This window comes from Herpailurus yagouaroundi, unplaced genomic scaffold, assembly GCF_014898765.1.
Source record: "Herpailurus yagouaroundi ecotype Mexico unplaced genomic scaffold, PumYag 29, whole genome shotgun sequence".
Lineage (NCBI taxonomy): Eukaryota > Metazoa > Chordata > Mammalia > Carnivora > Felidae > Herpailurus > Herpailurus yagouaroundi.
The window spans coordinates 6,406,116-6,418,082 of NW_024412377.1; the positions used below are offsets into that span (position 1 = coordinate 6,406,116).

General features: G+C 45.7%; 1 protein-coding gene across 7 annotated transcripts in view; it reads right to left on the bottom strand.

The window, feature by feature from the left end:
* SEMA5A (semaphorin 5A) overlaps window positions 1-11,967 on the bottom strand; it is a 482,742-nt gene that overhangs the window by 95,068 nt on the left and 375,707 nt on the right. For all 7 annotated transcript variants that reach the window (XM_040493869.1, XM_040493822.1, XM_040493829.1 and 4 more), the window contains one exon: window positions 11,425-11,632. In XM_040493869.1, the coding sequence (XP_040349803.1) occupies window positions 11,425-11,632 (208 nt within the window). The remainder of the gene's footprint in view (window positions 1-11,424; window positions 11,633-11,967) is intronic.

Below are 11,967 nucleotides of genomic sequence, written 5' to 3' on the forward strand. Positions count from 1 at the left end.
CATACAACACCCAGCGCTCATCCCAACTAGCGCCCTCCTCAAGGCCCATCCCCCATTTTCCTCTCTCCCTCACCCCCTCCCCCATCAACCCCCAGTTTGTTCTCTGTACTTATGAGTCTCTTATGGTTTGCCTCCCTCCCTCTCTGTAACTGTTTTTCCCCTTCCCCTCCCCCATGGTCTTCTGTTAAGTTCCTCGAGTTTCACACATGAGTGAAAACATATGGTATCTGCCTTTCTCTGACTGACTTATTTCACTTAGCAAAATACCTTCCAGTTCTATTCACGTTGTTGCAAATGGCAAGATTTTGTTCTTTTTCATTGCTGAGTCGTATTCCAGTGTGTGTGTGTGTGTGTGTGTGTGTGTGTGTGTGTGTGTGTAAACACACACACACCACATCTTCTTTATCCATTCATCAGTTGATGAGCATTGCGGCTCTTTCCATAATTTGGCTACTGTTGATAACGCTGCTATAAACTTTGGGGTACATGTGCCCCTATGAATCAGCACTCTTGTATCCTCTGGATAAATTCCTAGTCGTGCAATTGCTGGGTCATAGGGTAATTCTATTTTTAAATTTCTGAGGAAGCTCCACACTGTTTTCCAGAGCGGCTGCACCAGTTTGCATTCCCACCAACAGTGCGAGAGGGTTCCTCTTTCTCCACATCCTTGCCAACATCTGTTGTTTCCTCTAAACTCTTCCTTTAAATTTTAAAGTGTGCAGGTATGCTATTTGCTAATTTGAGTAATAGGGAAAAGAGGTGTATTCATTAAAATCTTCTCACTGTATTTCTAGAGAGTGGGAGCGAATTACTGAGTATCATCTCTTGCATGCTAGATTATCTAAGTATCAATGACTTTATCTGACTTGTTACTGTTACACTAATTGTCATTAGATCAGCTTATTTTTGATCTTAAGAATTTTGGCCATATTAACAAAATGCATTCATAAAACATGGGCTTTTAAAAGTGTCCCAATCATTCCTTCATTTGGTACATACTTAGGAGCACCTGCCATGAGCCAGACTGAAAATGGTGGGGGTGCCAGGGTCAGCAAAGCAGACGCAGTCACTGCACCCACAGAATTTCTCATTTGGCAAAGGCAATAAACACTAATCGACTACACTGATGCAACAAGAACCATCAGCAAAGTAAAATCCCAAAGGAGAAGCCCTGTTTGGATGGAGGGGTCTGGGGTCAGGAAATACTTGACCTCGGTGGCATTTAAACTGAGACGGATAGAAGTGATCCATTTCACATAGCTTTGGAAAAACAGGGCATTTGACAGCGAGGTGGATGGACACTTTGGTGGGAGGGAATTGGAGAATTTAAAGGAAGATAAATGGAGGCTAGACTTTGATTGGAGCTTGAGGAGTGGAATGGGCAGAGCCCAGAGCCCCGTTCAAGACAGCATTTCCCAGTAAGTGCTGCAAACTTTAAAATACTGGGCAAAAACCATGTGTCAAATACCAGTACTTATTTCTACGATCATCATTATAGTAGTGGGATAGGTGGATTTCTCTGTTCATGAATGATCTTTACCTTAATTTCTAAAACAATCTGAAGTATCTTATTCCTAATGACCGATGTCATTATATACTTCAGAATCTGCTTTTCAAGGTTGTCATGAAAAACACTGTCTTACTAGAAATAAGACTGAAAAAAAAATTCTAATTGGACAATAAACTGCTTGAGGAATGCATTGTAAGACACCGACACGTCCTTCAGTTGGTAAATCCAGCTGGAACACATCTTTTCTCCAATTAGTACCTCTGTGAAATTGGAATGATAATAATCACCTCACAGAAAATGTTTTGAGGATTAAGTTACATCACGTAGTAAATAACAAAGTTATTTTGGGGGTGGAATACATACAGTTATTCCAATTAATCCCTAGACATCATTGCATATTATATGATATCGACTTCTGGGGTGTTTGAAAACACTCTATCCCAAAAATACTAAACGTGTAAATGCTGTGAGCTCTTTATTTAACCAGGCAATGTGGCACACCACAGTGTACTGTAGTAAGTGGTACAAAGTATTATTTTATTTTATTTCACTTTATTTTATTTTGTAATGTTTATTTTTGAGAGAGACAGAAACAGAGTGTGAGCAGGGGAGGGGCGCAGAGAAAGGGAGACAGAATCCGAAGCAGGCTCCAGGCTCGGAGCTGTCAGCACAGAGCCCGACGTGGGGCTCGAACCCATACACTATGAGGTCATGACCCGAGCCGAAGTCAGATGCTCGACCAACCAGGCCACCCAGGCGGCCCGGTACAAAGTATTTTAAATACACATTTGGATAGATTCACAATGATTTTTTTGACTACCTGGCATAATGCCATGTGTCGAAGACCCAAAGACCAGGAAGGAACCTGGGGTCTCGTGAGGGAGGAAGAACCGGTTCGTGAACGTTGCGTAACAACATAAGGAGGGTTAACTATTAGGTTAGAAGCTCAGACGGTGGGCGCTATAGGAGTCAGAGGAGGGAGAGGTCGGGCAGGAGAGTTCCAGGGAGATGTCATGTGTAGGCTGGCTTTTGAATGGAGTTGGAATTTAGACGAGTGAGAACAGCCTCCCTGATTATGATGGCCCCAGGAAGGATGACAGTCATGTGCATGTGGTATGATCAGGAAGATAAGCAGAGCAGCATGGCTGGGCCACGGTTTCCTTAAGGCTCCCAGAAAGTATACGGATGTGAATAAAGCGTTGGGGTTTTGCTTAGGCAAGAAAAATGTGGTTGTACTGTATAGCGTGTGTCAAGTACCAAAAAATCTACTAGAAGATTAATTTCTAATTCCCAAGAAGAACTAAGACGGAACCACACTGTAATGGCATTTTTAAATTTAGGACACATGCCAAGTAAACAAAGATATAATTACTAGTAAAAATACACGTTTATACTCATTATGTATCACTTGCTAAAGGCATTTAATAGGAATTCATGTTGCATGTTATGATTTGTAAATGAAATTAGTGGCCTAGAATTTCAATTAGTTACAAACTTCTAATACATCGAAAACCATTCCCTATTGACTTATCACTAAATGACATTGATTCAACACAAAGATGATTTTTTACATTTAAATTTGCTTTTAATATGAAATTAGAATAATCAATATATATTGCCAGTAATACTAAGTGGATGGTTTTTAATTAAAGTCGTATTAGGTGCATATAGCACTCAGATTTTCCTGAAAAATCTGTTTTAAAACTGAACAAGATTGGGAGCGCCTGGGTGGCTCAATCAGTTAAGTGTCCAACTTCCGCTCAGGTCATGATCTCGCGGTTCATGAGTTAGAGCCCCATAACGGGCTCTGTGCTGACAGCTCAGAGCCTGGAACCTGCTTCAGAGTCTGTATCTCCCTGTCTCTCTTCTCCTCCCCTGATTGCACTCTGTCTCTTTCTCACTGAAAAATAAATAAACATTTTTTAAAAAATTTAAAAAAATTGAATAAGATTGATACACATTTACAGTGAAGCATTTTGGGAAAATTGACAGTAAAAAAGAAATAGTTGCAAGAGTAGAGGGTATCTGAAATAAGCAAGCCGAAAGTGCTTCTGGAATCTAGCAGTTGTGATCAACTTGGGACATCAGCTGTTTAGAAACTGTGCTCCCCTGGGTTACGATAATACGATCACATTAAAATATTTGACCAAGAAAGAGAAGAAAAAAAATGTACTCGTACTCTTATGGTTGTGGAGGCAGCCCACGGCCTCTACAACCATAAGAGTATGAGTACATGTCTGCAAGATGGCGTTCACCTACGTTCTTTGCTTTCGTGGTGTACCTGAACCAAAATGTGTGTTTATATCATTGCCAAAGGTGGACCTGCCCTAAAGCCAAGGAAACTTAAATTTCTTCACTTCATGAAATTCCCTAAGGACCTGAGATCGGTCTTAATCATTCTTCGTAATTCGATATCCTTTTCCTTAGTGAGGACCACTACCAACCCATGTAAGCTTCAGACCTCACAAAACTACATTTCTCCTTGATTATTACAGAACAAACCGTAGTATGGTTTATGTTTTGTAAATTACCAGTCAAGTTAACGTATGCTCTTGTTCTACCTAGCATATTTCAACTGTTCGTTTTCCAACCTGCCTTGGACCTGGGGGTGTTAACTTGTGATTTCACTTAAAAAAAAACAGTGTTTCGGCTCAAGCCCCTCTGACGGGGTGCTCTTCAGAATGATAATTAGATGTTGGTGAATGTACTTCATCTTTTTCAACTATTTTTTAAAGCTATAATGAAGGCAGACACATACTGCTGTTTTGTTTCTTTCAGTTACTACCATATGACGCATATGTCTTCACAGACATCATTTACTAACTTCAGAATAATTCACAGCGTGAGGACTCCATTGAATAAGTAGATTATCATTTGGTGATGAATTCTGTTAGTATTAGAAAGTTAGGATTGGAACACTAGTTGTAATTCCAAAATAGCTTAGAAAATAATTGGACAGGGAGGGCAGGCTTGAAGATCAGGTCTTTTTTTTTTTTTTTTTCAACGTTTATTTATTTTTGGGACAGAGAGAGACAGAGCATGAACGGGGGAGGGGCAGAGAGAGAGGGAGACACAGAATCGGAAACAGGCTCCAGGCTCTGAGCCATCAGCCCAGAGCCCGACACGGGGCTCGAACTCACGGACCGTGAGATCGTGACCTGGCTGAAGTTGGACGCTTAACCGACTGCACCACCCAGGCGCCCCGTAGATCAGGTCTTAATATAATATAGGATCAGACTTTAACGATAAACTGATCTGGGGACAAAGTCTCAGGTAACACTGAGGCCCTGTGGCTCAAAGCCACAACAGATCTTCGGGAGCTTTTATTTAAGCCAGAGTTACTCTTTAGACTCTGACCCATGAAGACGGGGTCAGGGTCACTTCTTCATCTGTCATCCCACACTTAGGGGCTGGCTTGGTGCTTGGCACCTGTTGAGATCAATAAATAGGCTGAACGAATTAATGAAGGAAAGCACAGCCTTTAGAAGCTAATCCAGAGTCAATGCAAACAAAAACTCAAGGCGTTGAGATTTGGAAGATACTAAATTCATTTTGAAGGGAGGATATTTACTTTGTAAAATGAGCACATGTCAAAATTCCTCCCGCTTGCTTATGTGATTCATAACTGAATGGCTAAAGTTGTCTTTCTGGAAGCCCTCAGGGGAATCCTGAAATTTCTCTCTATACATTGTATGTCTCTCACCAAGCAGACGCTGTCTGTAGAAGTATTTAATTAATAAAGGTGCCAACATATTAACTCCATGTCTCGAAACTTTGCCCTTCCAAGCAATGAATGTCCTGCAGTAACCTAATCTCCATACTAATTTTCTTAATGAGTGTTAATTTCTTTAACTAAATGACATTATTACAAACTAAATGAATTAAAAATGGCTAGATACCCATTCACAAATGGAGCCAATCTCTTTCCTAATGGTTCTATCTTTCCCTTCAGTTTTACAAAGCAAAACGTCAAAGGCGCCTCTCTTCTGTTTTATATGTAGACTAGGATTCTCCCGGCCTCCACCTTTTCTTTGCTCCCCAGTAAGTTCTTATAATAAATCAAAAGTGAAACAATAAACACCTAAGGCCCAAGCGTTTCCATCCTTTAGCTAATGTCTTGCGTCACTACACCTTCCCGTAAAGGAGTTCTAGTGTTTCACAAGAATTTAGGTTTACTTTAGAGATGACGAAGTAAAAGAGGGAGGAGGGGGAGAGGCAGTGTCCATTTGTAAATCGGGTAAGTGTTTACTGAGCCTGTGTTGGGCTGGGCACCATGCTGGAAGCTGCACAGACCCGGAAAGACAATGCCCAGCTTTTGGCACCTGGTGCGATGGGCTGAATGAAGCCTGGACTGCCATGCAGTGCTCAGACTTCTAGTCTCTGTTCTAGCCTTGACGATTCTCATGCTATTCCCTCTGTGATTCGGACCAGTCCTCATCTATAAAACGTTAACCCTACAACAGGTTGGCAAACGTCAACCCTACTTGACAGGTTTGAATTCCCCCACAATTGTGGTGGGTGTCAAATAAAAAAATAAAGAATACGTGTCTGAAGAGAAGAAAGCGCCATGTTATCCAGAAAATATTAAGGTATAGAGTTAATTCATGCAATTTAATAATCTAGTAAATTTTACAGGTAATTTTATAAACCACAGTATATGATGATTGAAGGTACATTGATTCATTCAAAAGGCATATATGAGAAAATCCGAAACCAGGAGTCAGCAAGTGATAGCCCATGGGCCAAGTCCAGCCTGGCACCTACAGTTTTCCTGAAACACAGTGCAGGGCAACGCTGTGCCCCGGCACCCTGAGGACCTAAGCACAGCTGACCTAACTTTGGCGGGACGCTGAGTGATCGCCCCCATCGTGGCACACGGGAGGATGGGGAGGAGCTGTTACAAGGCCACTGGCCTCTCACTGCCTTCTGTCAGGGAGGCCGTCATGAGACTGCTTCTCATTGTCTCCCAGGTTCTAGTGAGGGCGAAGGCCTCGTGCCCCCCACCCTCACCCCCACTGAGGTACAGGTACAGGTTCTGAAACCGCTAAGCCGTAGCACAGCTGGCTGCTTTGCAACATGGCGCCCCGCTTCGATGTTGCGTGCTGATCCGTCCCTCTGCTGTGGCACCATCCAGTGGGACAAGGGGCATGGGTAGCTAACACCTCTTCTGCTCTTATTTTCCTTGTAACAAACGGCACCAAAAAGCGAACGCTTCCTTTGCCCGACGAATCTGCTAGCCTTGCGGACACACGGCCACGCTCACGCCGTATGGTCTGTGGCTGCTTCCATGCTACAAGGGCAGGGTTGAGTAGATGCAATAGAGACTGTGCAGCCTGTGAAGCCTAAGGCATCTTCCCTCTGGTTCTTTACAGTTTGCTGCCCCACTGATCGAATTGCTGCACAATCCTTAAACTGACTTGCAAGTCTGAATCAAAGGCCTTCCCATCACAACTCGCCTTTCCTGAGGCTGAAGGGTGTCAATGAGCTGGGCCAAGTGGAAGGCCACAGTATTCCCTGGGGAAGGCTAACGGCCCAGGTCCTGTGATCACTCGTTCCTTCCTGAAGTACTGAGATGCGGACTCCCTCAGCTGTCCGCCACAGTCTGTCCCCCTTCGGGTGGCAGGTTATGACTTTACGCTCGTATTTACACGAGACTAAGGTAGTGCAGGTCTTGGCTGTTCCACCCTTTGTACTCTATAGAGACCTTTCCCGACTTCAAAGACCTCACGCTGCTTTGGGGAGACCTGACCTTGTGCCAAGTGCATATGACGTGGCCCATGGGATGGCATCGGCTTACCTACCTTCCACTGTCACCCACAGTACCCACATCCGGGCCTGTCAAGGTCCCCACGTTCTTCAAAAGTCAGTCAGTGGTGATTCACTTTAGCAACCGCATGCATATATATGGTAAATAAATCCTGGAGTACAAAAGGCTACACAAGAAAAGGAAAAATTTCTCTTGCACTTCACATGCGCAGAGGGAACCACCCTTTCTGATAAGTTGACTGTGTCATTCACATCATTTTCTCATGCTATTCACTAAATGGTTATGCAAAAAAAAAAAAAAAGTTAAAATCAAAATCTTTTCGGTCATTTTTTTGAGGTTGAACTTGACTAAAATGTATTTTTTAAATATTGTTCTACCAAAATAACCTTCTGAGGAAAACAGTGACATCTAGTTAAAAACACAGTGCCGTTTGTTCCAAGTTACAATGGGTGCAGAGCTTGGAACACATGGGCAAATGGGGTGCCTGCGTGGCTCGGTTGGTTGGGCGTTCGACTTCGGCTCAGGTCATGATCTCAACTGTCCGTGAGTTCGAGCCCCGCATCGGGCTCTGTGCTAACAGCTCAGAGCCTAGAGCCTGCTTCAGATTCTGTGTCTCCCTCTTTCCCTGCCCCTCCCCTGCTCATGCTCTGTCTGTCTCTCTCTCTCTCAGAAATAAATAAATATTTAAAAAATTTTAAAAAAATGAAAAAGGAACACACAGGCAAGGTCTTTTTCCAGCCTCCCCTGAGGCTCTGGGATCATCTCTAGAAGTGGAGGTGGAAATTCACTGTAGAAAAAGCAAGCGGGTATCAAACTTCTGGGATGCTGGGTGTTGCCTGGTAACAAGTATAATAGAGAAGAAAGAATGGGAAGGGGCCAGGGCTAAACTGTCATCAGTGGACATGTCTGAGTTCATGCCCTTCTCATTAGCTCCAGCGCTCAGAGACACACGTGATCGGTGCCATGGCGTAACTGGTTCCCACTGAAATCTGATCCTTGAGTTGAAGTCCTCATTGTCCCAGGGCAGCACAGTGAACCCAAGAGAAAGCCTGAGCCTTGGAGGCCAAGTCCCAGCCCTGAACCTGGGCTTCATATCACACGATGTATGTGGCCTTTGGGCAGGATCCAAAAATCGGAGCCACCGTTTCCTCCACTGAGAAATGGAGATGATGGGTGACTTAAATCTCGGGGTGTAATGGCTAAGAGAAATGATGAGGAGATCTAGGACAGTGCCAACGCGTGGAAGTGTATCAATATCAATTATAAGCCTTTTAGCAGACATGAAACTGTGCACCGCCTTTGAAAACTAGACATTAAAAAATTTCTTAATGTGAATATGATTTGGAAGAAGACAGGTAATTTAGTTAAGCTCCGTTTCTCTTGCCAAACACTACAAAACTCATTTATGAAACTGATTTTTCTAATAACAAATGAAATTACTTATATTCTACTATGGAAAATATATTTAACAAAGAAATACTCAATCGTTACTCCATTGGTCTCCTGTTCCTACTCAATGTACTTCTTTGGGCACATGTCTAGAAAATTAAAATTGCTCGTCAAAAAACAAAACAACCTTCCCCCTAATTCACCAAAAAAGAAACTAGTCACGTAGATACTAGTGTCTGAAAAATGGACAAAAAATGGAGGTTTTCGTGTCTTTCTGTGGGAAGGGGGTGGCAAAGAACACACTGGAAAGGATCCACAGAAACGCTTGGGTTTAAGTCTTCAGATTTTCTTCTCTCAGATGGAATACTTAAGGGTCAATCACAGTCTAACCCATTCTGAGTGTGGGGACACAGAAAAGCACAATCTATCAGTTTAGGATAAAGCTCTAATCTCTCGCGGCTCTTCTCTGAGAGGGTGGACAAGTACACAGCAGGAAGATTCTGCTCTGGATATAACTGTATAATCTTCTCCTCCCAGGAACATGATGAACACAGACAAGTGGCCTTGTCGAGGGAGCCGGGAATGCGCCCCGGGCTGCTGTGCGCGGTGGTGGCCAGCTCCTTTGGTTTCCTGATTGGGCTCCACAGGCAGCCACGCAGGAGACGAGGTGGGCATGATGAGGCCTCGATTCCCTGACTTGATGCAGAACTTAGCTTCCGATGTCGCGCTTATACGAGGCGCCGGGCTATTGTAATCCCCACTCGATGAGGCAAAGCACCACGGAAAGGATGCGGTGCCTCCTGCATTCCAAGCCATGAAGCCTCATTCTGGTCCCCCAAACACCCTACAGACAGCACAGGCCTGTGTCTTCCTGTGTGTTACCCTGTGTCATGCCCACGGAAGGCCATTAGAGCTCAGGGCTTCCTGGTTGGAAGATTGGCACCCTTCCAGGGGCATCCCAACTTGTGACGTGCCTGTTGGCAAGACGCCAACCCTTCCCGTCACCCACTGACCGTCGGCAACTGGGCAGAATCATTCCTGCGCCAGGTTAGTCTTGCAGGAAACACAAATCAACAAATTTCAAGCGGCCAGTGGTTAACGTTATAAAAAGATAGCTGCTAATAAATATCACTATTTGTTATTATCGCTCACCAAAGCATCGTTGTTGGGTAGAAAACCCTTTAATATTATTCCTCAACACTCTGATACCAAAAGAGGCACCATGTAATATACTTCGTTGTCTAGAATCTTCTAGAAAGGAATCTTGTGGTGATTTTTATCATACATAAAAACTCTCCTTCTACAAGGGGATACCCACCGTGTATGTTTATTTGTTTAAATTTAAATCCAAGATAGCTAACATACAGTGTAGCAATGGTTTCAGGAACAGAATTTAGTGACTCGTCACTCCCATGTAACACCCAGGGCTCATCCCAACAAGTGCCCTCCTTAACGCCCATCACCCAGCTAGCCCATCCCCCCATCCACCTCCCCTCCAGCAACCCTCAGTTTGTTCTCTGTATTTAAGAGTCTCTTATGGTTTGTCGCCTTCTGTTTTTATCTTATCCTTCCGTCCCTTCCCCTACGTTCATCTGTTTTGCTTCTCAAATTCCACACAGGAGTGAAATCATACGGTATTTGCCTTTCTCTGACTGACTTATTCCACCCAGAATAATACACTCCAGTTCCATCCATGTTGCCGCAAATACAAGATTCCATTCTTTTTGATCGCCGAGTAATATTCCGTTGTAATACATATGCCCAATCTTCTTTGTCCATTTTGTAAAGGGCCCTGAATTTAAATGGTATACATTATACCGTTTAAATCTATAGCAGTTTGCCTGTGTTGAATGTGAAAGTGAGGCCTAAGATACTTTAGTGACCAGGTCAAGAAATAGCACAGGCAGCCTGCATTGTGACTCCCAGTCTCTGAGCTCCAAAGCTCATGCCACGGGGCACCTGTTGGGGAAAGAATGACCTGTGTATGGTACCTGTGAGCGATATACGCAAACAGTCCATTTCTACGCCAGATCTGCCATTACGTGCTACGTTGGGGGACGGAGTTACTGAGATCGCGGATCCCTAAGAACGTATGAGACTGTGATTTCCCCAAGGGCGATCTTTTGTTGGAGGGCAGAGCAGTTACGCAACGCTCCAACATTAAAGTGCTGGTCAAGCGTGTAGTGTGCATAGTACCTGACGGTCTCTTGAGCACTTTTCCAAACTGAGCCTCAAAGGCCACTGTGGTCCCCGTGGGCACCCCATGGCCAATGAGAGTTGAGTAGGAGCAAGGAAAGACGTGACGGCACTTGTGGTCCCCTGCGTCCCCAGGACTTCCTTCTCCTTCCCTCCTCCCAGCCTGTAGGGTCCTGGAGCCTCAGGAGAGAGCAGACACAGGGAGATGGCCCCCGGGGCGGGGTCCCACATCGCTCCTCCTCAGGGGATTAGCTCTGGGCCGACAGGACGCACTTGCTACCATGCTCTGCCCGCTCCGTACATATATTACATTACACGTATCCCGATCAAAGCAAACTTGCACCGGCCCGATGCAGGAACACCAAAGATCTGGGTCATCACGGGGGAATTTCTCTTAACCCGGGCCGATGCCTACAGGTGTCACCAATCGGCTATCTGTCCGGAGGCACCAGGGGGTCGTTCTCATGCCCGCAAAGCGGTTTGCACCAGCGCCCAGCGTCCTGGGACGGCGCAGGGCTCGCTAGGATGCGAAGGGCCGGGGCCCAGCCCGGGGCTGGCCTACCTGCGGGTTCGGTGGAACCGGCACCTCTTCAGCGGGATCTTGGCCACGTGCTCCTGCAGGCCCACGAACAGGGCGCTGTGGCTGTGGAGGAGCTGCAGGCTCCTGATGGGCTCCCCCCGCCGCTCGGGGAAGAGCTCGATCTCCTCCAGCAGGCAGCTGCCGGCAGCCGGGGCCAGGGGCGCCCGCACTTTCTTTATGGTGCCGTAATCTGTGAGGGCAACAGGGAAGGAGGCAAAGGGACAGAAGTCAGCGGGCCTCGCCGGCCACCCAGCAGCGAAGCCGCCACGCGTCTCCAGCCCGGTCGCTCGCACGGCGTTCCAAAGCGCTGATGGGCGCGCTCGGTCCGGCCCGCGTCCGACTCCGGCTCAGGTCCTGATCTCCCGGTTCACGGGTTCGAGCCCCAGGCCGGGCGCTGTGCCGACAGCTCAGAGCCCGGAGCCCGCTGCGTGGATTCTGTGTCTCCCTCTCTCTCTGCCCCTCCCCCGCTCCTGCTCTGTCTCATTCTCTCTCTCTCTCTCTCTCTCTCTCTCTCTCTCTCTCTCT